The sequence below is a fragment of the Mustelus asterias genome, chromosome 17 (genome assembly GCF_964213995.1).
Source record: "Mustelus asterias chromosome 17, sMusAst1.hap1.1, whole genome shotgun sequence".
NCBI lineage: Eukaryota > Metazoa > Chordata > Chondrichthyes > Carcharhiniformes > Triakidae > Mustelus > Mustelus asterias.
Window position 1 is genome coordinate 46,132,979 of NC_135817.1, and position 12,647 is coordinate 46,145,625.

The 12,647-nt window shown below is 44.7% G+C and overlaps 1 protein-coding gene across 2 annotated transcripts in view; it reads left to right on the plus strand.

Moving 5' to 3' along the window:
- epha6 (eph receptor A6) overlaps window positions 1-12,647 on the plus strand; it is a 647,719-nt gene that overhangs the window by 601,423 nt on the left and 33,649 nt on the right. For both annotated transcript variants that reach the window (XM_078232548.1, XM_078232549.1), the window contains one exon: window positions 8,842-8,903. In XM_078232548.1, coding sequence (XP_078088674.1) covers window positions 8,842-8,903 — 62 coding nt within the window. The remainder of the gene's footprint in view (window positions 1-8,841; window positions 8,904-12,647) is intronic.

Below are 12,647 nucleotides of genomic sequence, written 5' to 3' on the forward strand. Positions count from 1 at the left end.
GTCTTTGATCTCACTAGGACATCTTCCTTCTCCAGCACTCCAATGTTCTCCTTAATCAATACTGCCACCTTTCTGCCTCTCCTTCCTTTCCAATTTTTCCTGTACACCTTGTATCCAAGAATATTTAATTCTCAGTCCTGCCATTCTTTGAGACAGATCTCTGTTTTCACCACAACATCATATTCCCATGCAGCTGTCTGCATCTGTGACTCGCCAACTTTGTTCACCACACTAAACACATTCACAAACATGCACTATAACCCTAATTTAGAATACTTAATGAATACTTTAAATTGGTGTTCACCAAGGGGGAAGATACAACCAAATATCAGTAAAAGTGGAGATGGTAAATGTAATGGATGGGGTGAAAAAAGCTGTACTGAAAAGGCTGCCTATGATTAAAGCAGACAAGTTGCCTGATCCAGATGGCTTGCATCACAGGTTGCTAAAGGAAGCAGAGCTGGATATAACAGAAGGGCTTACCATAATCTTCTAAACCTCCATAGATATGGGGGAGGTACCAAAGGATTGGAAAGCGGCATGTGATACCCTTATTTAAGAAATGGTGGAAGTAACTATAACTATAGTAACTATAGGCCAGTCAGTTTAATATCAGTGCTGGATAGGGTTTTCAAAACAATGACCAGGGGGAGATTAACAGTCATTTGGAGTGATTTGAGTTAATTAAACAGTGCCAGCACAGATTTATAAAAGGCAGATGGTGTTTGACTGATCTAGTGGAGTTTTTTGATGGAGGAACAGAGAAGGTTAATGAAGCAAATGTAATAGATAGTGTCGAAGTGGATTTTAAGAAAGCATTTGGCAAAGTACCAGACAAGAGACTAGTTAAGAGAATTGAGGTTTATGGGGTAGAATGGTCAGCATCAGGATAAAGCAATGGCTTAGGACAGAAAACAGAAATCATGGTAAATGGTTGTTTCTCAGACTGGAGGATAGGAAACAGTGGTGTTCCCCAAGGATCAGTGCCAGAATCACCTTTTTTTTGCTGTACATAAATTATTTGTTTCTTGGAATACAGAGGAAGATTTCAAAGTTTGCCAATGATACCAAGCTTGGAGTTGTGACTGAAGATGATACCAAACTAATGCAATGAGGCATAAATAGACAAGCAAAATGGGCAGACAAGTGGCGGATGGAATTTAATACAGAGAAATTTGAGGTGATGCAATTTGGCAGAATGGACAGGGAGAAGCAACATAGACTTAATGACAGCTTTAAAGGGGGCAATTTTACCATTTTGATTCTAAGTGCTGAATCTGGGCACAATTCAGATCCGATTTGGAAACCTGTTCTCAGGCGCCCCCATACGCACTTAGCCTGAAAAAAAAGTCGCAAGTCTGAATCGCGCTGTGGGTGGGGCGAATCGCACCCGAAAGACTGCTGCTCTGATCAGAGCCTTCAACTGCGCATGCGCAGTGAAAAAAAATTGAAAAATGCTCCCCTGTCACATTGCTCCTGGGCTGCAAAAAGCGGATAAAGTGGCCTGGGAGCAATAGCCCCCACAGATATTACCCCACCCGCACAATATAACTGTCCCCCTTATCCACCCACCCCCCCACTACCCAGACCGATCATGACCCTCTGCCGCCCTTCCCCCCCACCGATCGCCCGCAACATGGCAGCGGACCTCCCCACTGATCGCTCGCAGAGTGGCACCGATCGCTCGCAGAGTGGCCCCCCCCCTCCGCTCCTGCCCCCCCCCCCCCCCACCAGATATCCATCTGGCCTCCCTCTGCCCCTCCCTTCCTCACCAGAGAATGATCTGGCATCCACTTCCCCCTCCACCAGAGAATGATCGGGCCTCCCTCCTTTCCCCCCACCCTCATAGAACCGTTTGGCCTTCCCCCCCGACCAGAGAATAATCGGGCCCCCCCCCCCCTCCAAACCAGAGAACAATCTGGCCTTCCTCATCCTCACCTCCCCTCCCACCAGAGAATGATCAGGCCTCCCTACGCCCCCCCTCACCAGAGATACATCTGGCCCTCCTCCTCCTCCCCCCACCCCACCCCCCAACTAGAGATACATCTGACCCGCTTCCTCTTCCCTCCCCTCCACCAGAGAGCGATCTGACCTGCCTCCCTCCCCCCCACCACCGATCTGAGTCAGAGAGCCGTTGGAAGCTCTGAACTTACCTCTTCAGAAGCTGGAGCGCCCGAAACACATCTTTGCCGAGCATGTCTGTTTCGCGCCAAATCTGGACGTGCGAACGCGATGGTAAAGGGGGAAATGCAGGTAAGATTAGGTGTCCATCTCATTAAAGCATTGCGTCCGTTTCGGGCACGGTTCAGATCGCAGCCATTTTCGGGCCTTGGTAAAGTGGTCATCTGCGGAGACACGGGCGCGGATCACGCTAATCGCTTCATGCCCGACTTTACCAAGTTTTGGGCGCAACGCAGTGGTAAAATCGGGCCCAAAGAGTGTGCAGGAACAGAGGGCCCAGCTTGTTCATGTGCATTGTTTTTTGAAGGTGGTAGGACATATTGAGAGAATAGTCAGCAAAGAAAGCATTTAGAATATTTGGTTTCCGAAATAGAGATATTGACCAGAATTTTACCACCCACCCGCCATGGAATCGGAGCGGGTAAGGGATGGACAGTGGGAAGGTCCATTGACCTCAGGTGAGATTTTACGGTTTTGGGATGAGTGAGGCCATAAAATCCTGCCCATTAAGTACAAAAGCAGCAACGTTATGCTGAACTTTCATAAAGCTTTGGTTAGGCCACAACTAGAATATTGCAGAAGCAAAATACTATGGCTGCTGGAAATCTGAAATAAAAACAGAATATTTTGGAAATACTCAGCAGGTCAGGCAACAAATGTTTCCGATCTGTGTATTTTCATCGGAAAAACATGAAGTGTTAACTCTGTTTCTCTCCACAGATGCTGCCTCACCTGCTGAACAATTCCAGCATTTTTATTAACTAGAGCACTGCATCCAGTTCTGATCAGCACATTTTAGGAAGGATGTGAGGATCTTTGAGAGGGTGCAGAGCCGATTTGGCAGAATAGGTCCAAGGATGGAGGGGAGATCCAATAGAGTGTACAAGTTTATGACATGTCTGATCAGGTTGATAAAGAAAATCTGTTCCATTGGCTGATCTTACCAGGACTAGGAGACACAGATTTAAGGTTATAAGCTAGAGAGACATTAGAGGGTGAGTAAAAATGTTTTATTGCAATGAATGGTAATGAACTGGAACTCAGGGCCTACAAGGTGGTGGAAGCAGAGATAATCAATAGTTTCAAAAAGAATTTGGATGGGCACTTGAGGAATATAAACTTGCAGGGCTACACAGATAGAGAAGGGACTCTCTCTACATGGACACAATGGGCCAAATGGCTTCCTTCTATTCCAATTAACTTTAACTCTATAACATCTCAATGTGATGTACAGGAAAACACCTTCAACTTATCAGATGCAATTTGCAACACAACACTGACACAACATAGCACTGGCATGATAGTATTGGTCTTAGATGCCATCTAATAAGGTGCAATACTTATTTTGATTAACACACAAGTTTATTTGAAAATAGTTAAAACATAATCAAGCAATTTTCCAAATTAACCAGGTCTTAAGCTACACCAGCAGCCTAGAGTAAAATTTGTCAAAATGCACCAATTAGGATGTGCACAGAAGTATAACACAGTAATACGTGAAGATTTTTTAAACATCTTGATATGCATTAAGAACATAAGAAGATCAGAACAAGGAGCAGGAGTAGGCCATCTGGCCCCTTGAGCCAGCTCCACCGGCATTTAATATCATAGCTGATCTTTTTGTGGACTCAGCTCCACTTACCCGCCCGCTCACCATAACCCTTAGTTCCTTTACAGATCAAAAATGTATCTATCCTTGCCTTAAAAACATTCAACAAGGTAGCCTCAGCGGCTTCACTGGGCAGGGAATTCCACAGATTCACAACCCTTTGGGTGAAGAGGTTCCTCCTCAACTCAGTCCCAAATCTGCTCTGTCTTATTTTGAGTCTATGCCCAATAGTTCTAGTTTCACCCGCCAGTGGAAACAACCTCCCTGCTTCTATATTCACTATTCCTTCATAATTTTATATGTTTCTATAAGATCCCCCCTCATTCTTCTAAATTCTAATGAGTATAGTATCAGTCTACTCAGTCTCTCCTCATAAGCCAACTCTCTCAACTCCAGAATCAACCTAGTAAATCTCCTCTGCACCCCCTCCAATGCCAGTGCATCCTTTCTCAAGTAGAGAGACCAAAACTGTATACAGTACTCCAGATGTGGCCTCACCAGCACCTTATACAGCTGCAACATAACCTCCCTATTATATATTATTATGATATACTATTATTATACATTGCGAAACATTCTTCCATCTTCCACCAAAAATTCTAAAAAGTATTTATACCTTGTCCACATATGTTTTTGCAATTCATTTTCTCCACTTTTTATTTATCTCCATTTCTTTCCTCCCCTCCTTTGCTTACCTGATTAATATGGAAGGATGGCTGTACACACTTCAGGGCCATACTACTAATTCAGCTGAGTGGCTATGCTTCATGTATGAATATCACTGAATTTCCCCATTAATGGCATGCAATGAGAGCTGAAAATTATCACTGCTTTTGGTATTTTCCTCATTGTCCCTGTTTGGGACGAAAATTTGTCTGGGTCCAGATTGCTTGCTGTGGCGGATGAACCAAGAGCACCAACACTCGATAGAGACAGGTACTAAGGCCTGATGTGAATAATTGGGACTGGCTGCTGTTAGTGATCATGATTCCACGGGCAGCTAATTTCAGGCCACCTGACTCACTGGAAGTAGTCCTGATATTCTCTGGAAGAAGAGATTGAACCATGTACCAGTATGGTGGAGCTGATTGTGAATTCTATAGAGTTGGGGAGCATCCTCATTCTTCTGGCTCCACATTTATTTAAAAAATAAACACTTATCCATTGGCAGTCATAGCAATCACTAAAGAATCCTGACCCAATGCCTTCTCCATTCACTGGTTATGAATTTTGGAAAGGGCTTCTGTGATAATCATCCACAAACAAAGACCTGCATTCACATGCAAGCTGATGACAATGAGCTGCGTCAGGGGCTGGCAGAGGAAGGGAGTTTGACAGAATAATTTCAATGGGGTTCAATGCAAATTATTCCAGTATTTGTTGTGAAACTTGAAGGCACTGGAGGCCGCAGCCAAGATGGGTTTGGAAATCAGATGTAGCAACTGGAGTATTTCAAATCACGGACGGGAAATGGCCCTGGGCATGAATAGATCAAGGAAGGGAGCTAGCGGACAGAGGAATAATTCATACATAGAAGCATGGGAATGCCATTCAAAGTGAGGAGCCAGTGTTCAATCAAGTCCAGGCAGCAGAGACTTGCAGTTCGCCAGGAGCAATCAGATGTGATGTCCTCAGATGTAGGTGGAGGTTAGACAATAAGGTAGGCACAGCAGCAGAATGACAGACTTGTGGGGGAAGCTTAGATTAGTTTTGCAATGGTGGAGACTGTGACCTGTGCAGAGGAGATTGTGAGGGGATGAGGGCTGGGAGGGAGGAGAAAGAGGTGCCTGTGGCTGCCTGCAGATAGAGCTCCAAAGCAGAGGAGCTTAATGGGTGCAGCCACCACATGTTCCCCAGCACTAACTTCCTCAATCTGACAGCATTGTTTCTTCACTATAATCTTCCCTCATCACCGAGACGAGTATTGTGCTAGTTCTCAGGTTTCACTGATTATAATATTTATAGAGAAATCAAAGGCCTGGAAGCTGTTTAATAACATAAGCAAGAACTGAAAGATGAAAGTAAAAAACACCCTACCCTAAGGGATAATAGATGTCTGTTCAAATTTAACATCATTTGTAATGACTTTATTTTCTACTGCTGTGTCCCAGATAGAGCTTCAGAAATCCCTTGATGCAAAGGAAAATGTAACAGATCGTGCCTAAATATTATTTATGTACCTAGTGAAGTTCACATCTCAAATAATTAAAAGCTGCAGATTTTTTTTTAAATGTTATATTTTGGGGGGAATGTTGCTCTGCCAAGCAGCTTTTCAAATGGCTTTTGTGTTGTGGGCATCTGCTGAGAGCCTCCTACATGAACCATTGCATAGAAATAACACAGCAAAGTCAGACAAGGGAATTCAAAGTCTCATTTCACACAACAGATTTACCTGACATCAGGAAAGATTTATCAATTACTGTCAAATCCATTAATATTTGATGCATGTAAGGCACAGCCTAAAACCTGAGCCTTTTCTAACATACAGGAGATGGATGTGAATTTTAAAATGTGCAGTTCTATTTAAAGAATGGTGCATATTTTTACATAAAGAAGGACAAGTGCATTCTCAAGAATTCAGCGGCGGTATTTCAATGTTCAATATTACTTATTCTTAGGTTTTTCTTTGTGGTTTGAACACAAAATTGCCAGAGGAATGTTCAGACTGTCCTTATAGAATAGAAAACTGTTTCTAGTTGTTGCCCTCCAGAATTTTGCAAATCATATCAAAGGGAGTTATGTCGCTTCCTGTGACCATTGAAGACGGAGATGAGGAGAAATTTATTCTCTCAGAGGGGTGTGAATCTTTGGAATTCTTTACGTCAGAGAGCTGTGGTGGCTGCATATGTCATTGAATTTATTCAAGGCTGAGACCCTTGAAATATAAGGGAGTCAAGGAAAGTGGAGTGGAGGTCAAGATCAGTTCAGCCATGATCTGAGTGAATGGCAGAGCAGGGCTCAAAAGGCCAAATGGCCTATTCCTATTTCTTGTGTTCCTATGACCACAAGCTTCTTGTTGTATACTTTCCATATGATTATTCCTGTTCCCCAGTGCATGGGACATAAATTTGCTGACCTCTCACTCAAATGCAGTGAGACTACTGTTAAAATGTGACCTATCAGCCCTGAAAATCCATGGTCACCCACTCTAGAGAGTCCTGCCTGTGACAGGGGAAACACCATTTTGAAGTCTTCCTGTTCACTCAGGACCAAGCATATGTGGGAGTAAGTACGTGAACTGGAGTGAACCACACCTGCCTCCCGATGGGCACAAGTAGACCCCACAAAATACATCAAAGCTAGCCAGCTTTGTTATTTTTAAAATTATTGTTCCCTTTACACAGTGACTCAGGGCAGGATTTTCAATTTTGGACTCCGATATCACTGTCGGATGCGCGTCCCAACCCCTCACCATGTTGGAAGTAGACACCCGATATCATTTGTGCCTGCAATGGTCAATCAGTGGATAGAGGATGCACACACCACGCAAAACTAGAGAGCCAATAGGGGGTCCCTCCAACATGGACAGAGCTGCCACCTGCCAATATAAGTAAAGGAGATCATAGAAACCCTACAGTGCAGAAGGAGGCCATTCGGCCCATCGAGTCTGCACCGACCACAATCCCACCCAGGCCCTACCCCCATATCCCTACATATTTTACCCGCTAATCCCTCTAATCTACACATCCCAGGACACTAAGGGGTAATTTTAGCATGGCCAATCAACCTAACCCACACATCTTTGGACTGTGGGAGGAAACCGGAGCAACCGGAGGGAACCCACGCAGACACGAGGAGAATGTGCAAACTCCACACAGACAGTGACCCAAGCCGGGAATCGAACCCAGGTCCCTGGAGCTGTGAAGCAGCAGTGCTAACCACTGTGCCACCGTGCCGCCCGAGAGAGGGTAGCTCCATCTGGTGGTGCCCCCTCAGCATTTGTAAAATACTTGAAGTAAAAAATGGCCACAGCAGCCAGACCACTTAGAAGAGGGGAAACCCCTCCCACAGGCCAGCCTTTAGCCACAGGTGTGGCTAAGCAGGCAAAGGGCTGCCGCAAGTCATCCTAGAGCTTTGGACCCCCTCATCTGCCACCAGGAGGCCGCTTCCTGACTGCTAGCTGTTCCCCGCACTGTCCGGGAGCCCAAAGTCTGACTGGAAAATTCCTGCTTTCCTCTGATTATTGGCCTCAATAGGCCTCTTAATTATTTTAACAAATTGCCTACATTGCGACCTCTATCCGGCCTCCAGAAAAATGGCTCAGGGGTGTGATGGTGCCAGCTTGCTGGTTTGTGGCGGAAAATAACACGCCCACCCACTCCCATATCGGGGCCAGAATGCTGAGCAAAAGGAATATGGCCGGGTTCTGAATGGTGAATGGTGTCATTACTGCGGGATAGTGTGTTTGCAGTGCTGCTTGTACCCTCATACTCCAGATTAAACTCACTCATTATTAATATTAAAACATCAGGATATGTATCTCATTCACTGATAATCAAAACTGGTATTGCAAAATACTGTGGATGCTGGAATTGGAAACAAAAACAGAAAGTGGTGGAAAATCTCAGCAAGTCTGACATGCCTGCCCGAGGCTCGTAAAATCCCGCACAAAGCCAATGGAGAATGCCATTCTGCGAGCCCCCCCACTCCGGAATCAGGGCGGGCATGCCGGTAAAATTCCAGCCAGCATCTGTGGAGAGAGAATAGAGCCAACGTTCCGAATCCGGATAACCCTTCGTCAGAGCTGAAGACAAAGAAAAATTAAAACTAAAGAAAAATAGGACGAGATCTCATCCTATTTTTCTTTGTCTTGAGCTCTGATGAAGGGTCATCCAGAGTTTAAACATTTGCTCTATTCTCTCTCCTCAGATGCATCAGACCTGCTGAGATTTTCCAGCATTTTCTGCTTTAGTGTTTTATAAGTAAATCTGTTTACAATTTGGCTCGCTCTTTGGTACTTCTGCTCTCACTCCTATACTCCTTTCTCTCTGGAGCCATGGAAAATGTGCTTTATGTAATGTTCTCCTTCTCTCTTTTGCTGCATCCCACAGGTAGGCCAGTGATGATTGTGGTTGAATACATGGAAAATGGATCCTTGGACTCATTCCTGAGGGTGAGGCAGCCAGCAGATTAAAGTACAATGAAATGATTTATGAACAATAACAAAGCTGGAATCATTTGCTGTTAAATGCATTTTAAATGTTGTTCCACATAGCGTCAAACGCACAATAATCGTGCTACTCCCCAAGATGTTTAACTGCCTTCCTTTTTTTTAATTGCAAGTCATAACAAAAGAAGATTTGACTTTCTAATACAGTTATTAAGGCTAGTGGCATTAAGTGAACAGGGTTAGGGAACTGGCATTCAAATGAACGCAGTAATTTATTACTTTCACAGGCAAATACATAATGTGCTTTAATGGACTGGTGGCTGGTGCACTGTTATCACGAATCTGTGATACCAGCAGGGAGCCTCGCCAGCAACAACACTGATCTGTAACATTAACACCAGCATCTCACAAGGCAATCTATTCCCTTTGTAAACAGGCCAATGGAAACAAGCCTGTTTCTCATTTTATCCCATGTTATACACTTTATCATTTCCCTTTTAATAAAATCTAAGATTACAAGCGGAGAAATTGTCAGAACTATTTGCCTCGCTATAGATTCACAAAGCAAGTTTTATGCGTCTGAACTGCCGACAGGACATCTCACCCACCAGCAGTACAAATCAGAGATTCAGGTGTACACGGCACATCATTTTCCAATAGTTCATTTCAAATCATGAGCATTGCAGATCTGAATTTCATATCTCCACTTCCAGTGACAAGGCCCCATGCCAGCAACGGGACGTAAAAATATCATCATGAAATCTGGCATGAAACGCACTTATTGTAACTTTGTGAGCATCTGAATCTTAGTGGAAATTCCCATTGAGATAATAATAGGGGAGAAATTCATTCATGTAGCTAGTCAGACTGCATTTATTTCCCCAGGGGCAGACTGAGCTGCCAGTCCCTACCAGTGGAGCCCGCGTGGGTTTTTTCAATATCAATGAGGAAATCTATGCACATAAGTCAAGTAGCAGCTCACAATACTGACTGCCCCATGCAAAATGATGCAGGCACTCATAGGTAGGCAATGTTGCATGAACAAATGTAGCCCCCAATGCATCTCAACATTGTGACAACTATATTTCGAGAGTTTGGGAAAATAAAAGGAACGGTAGTGGGGAGGATAGAAATGATGCATAGAGATGTTTAGGAGCATGGAATGGAGAAAATGTGTGGAGCAACAGTCTTTGCATGGGGAGGATAGAAGGCCAGGAAAGATTTTGAGAGAAGGGTGGAAAAGAGTGTTTTCAAGGACAGGGCAAGGAAGCAGTCGTTGGGTCCATAGCAACAGCAGGAGACCATCCATCTTCTATAACCGCTTCCATCATTGAACTAGATCAAGGTTGACCTCTACCTGAAGTCCTGTTACCCATAAAACAAAGAACAAAGAACAATACAGCACAGGAACAGGCCCTTCGGCCCTCCAAGCCTGCGCCGCTCCCTGGTCCAAACTAGACCATTCTTTTGTATCCCTCCATTCCCACTCCGTTCATGTGGCTATCTAGATAAGTCTTAAACGTTCCCAGTGTGTCCGCCTCCACCACCTTGCCCGGCAGTGCATTCCAGGCCCCCACCACCCTCTGTGTAAAATCTTTTCTACATATCCCTTGACAATTTATCTAATAATCTATCAATATTTAATGTTTAATATCCAAATGTTTTTAATATTAAGGCTATTATTAACGCATTTGAATAGCACCGACTATTTGACATTAAAATAAAATGGAGATGCCTCCAATTTGGCAGTTATGTTGTTAATATTTAAGTTAACCAAACTAATTGAATACTTTAGAGATAATTCAAAGTAGATTTCAAAATTAAATCAAGCTAAATGAAACATTAAACATATTCATCTGGGTGCAGAGGCATGTTTTGATGCATGAATAGCCATACTTTTTTTGAGAAAATCTGATTTTCCCTTCCCATGCCATTATACCCTGGCCGCCTTTATTCTTTTTTTATTCATTTGTAGGACATGGGCATCACACGTTGGCCAGCATTTATTGCCCATCCATAGTTGCCCTTGTTCAGAGGGTATTTAAGAGTCAACCATATTGCTGTGACTCTAGAGCCACATACATGTAGGCCAGACCTGGTAAGGACGGCAGATTTCCTGCCCTAAAGGACATTAGTGAACCAGATGGGTTTTTCCGACAATCGACAATGGTTTCCTGGTCATCAGTAAATTCTTAATTCCAGATTTGTTTTTTTATCGAATTCAAATTCCACCATTGCTGTGACGGGATTTGAACCTAAATCCCCAGAGCGTTAGCTGAGTTCCTAGTCTAGTGATAATACCACTTTTTTATGGATCAGGGATGCCCAGTGTGCAAATGCACACCCATTCCCACTGCGTTTGTGCTCCCCATTTTAAATTGGGTGGGGGGCGTACATTGCATTTTGTGCTATCCATCATTTACATCAGGTGGTGTGGGGGCTTTGGAATCCCATGAGAAGCACACCAGAGGGGCGATTTTCCCAGCCGGAGGACTCAAGGGGGAGGCTGTTTAGTTGGCTTCCTGTTGGGCACCACAGCTTCCGCGACTCTCCGGCCACCAGATTCCCGATGCCGTCAGCTCCACGCCAGATATCAGTGCGGAACTGTATAATTAATTTAAATCGGCATCATAATATAATTTGCATGTAATTATCAGGCCAGGACTGAAGTCTCCAGGCCCACTAGCCTCTTCCCCTGCCCCCCCCCCTCCCCCCACCCCCATAGCTGGTGGCCCGACCCCACTGGAGTGAAGGGGGCGATCGAGGCCTCCCAGAGAGTCGAGCACTGGGGGGGGTGATGCCCTCTGGGCATTGCCAGCTTGGCAAAGCCAGCCTGAGCCCCTGGCAATGCTCAGGGGGCACCTTGGCACTGCCCATCTATGATCCTGCCAATGCTCAGGGGGCACCTTGGCACTGTCCACCAGGCATGGGCAGTGCTAAGGGGGCAGGGCCTAATGGGTGCAGGTCCTCTGGAGGGGGAGATCAGTCAGGGTGGCAGGGTCCCGCTGCCACTCTACACTGGGATCAGTAACAGAGGGAGGGAGACCAGCAATCGGAGCTGCCAGTGGGGAATTGGGCGATATCCCCCTTCTATGCCTTATTTTCCTTTGGGACTTTTGGTCCATTTTCAATATGAGTATGAATTCAGGGTTTTTGGAGATTGTTAGTGGTTTAATGGTTTTCTAATAACTTTAAAATAATTCCTACTGCTATCGCATGGCTCCTGAGAACTGTGCGTAGCACATACAAGGTGGATGGCAATACATGGAGGGACAAAGAGTTATGGGGGTTATACGGGAATGTGAGGGGCATGAGGTGGCAGAGAGTTAGCATAAGGTGGCACAGGGGTGCGTGGGGGGATGAGATAGTGAGGTGTGAGGTTTAGGCAGCCTTTAAAGGATGTTGGGAGCTGGGCTGGACTAAGACGTGCCTTTAACCAGCCCACCCCTGCACCTACACTTCTCATGCACTCTCCACTGCGGCTCACAAAATGCAATGTGAGCCCAACCCATATGTGAAAAGATGAGCCGAAAAATCACACAGGTCGGGTTTTCTGAAGCTCAAACCAACATTTTGCCCAAGGGTGTGTTGAAATATGAAATAAAATAGAATCAAAAAGAAATACGTTAAAACAAAGTAGACAAAAGGGTTTAGTCATGTCGTTAAATATGCTAACTATATGTGGTAAATTGTAAAAATGTGTTACGCTTATTTAATGAGGGAAATCAAAATCATTGGATTAGGGAA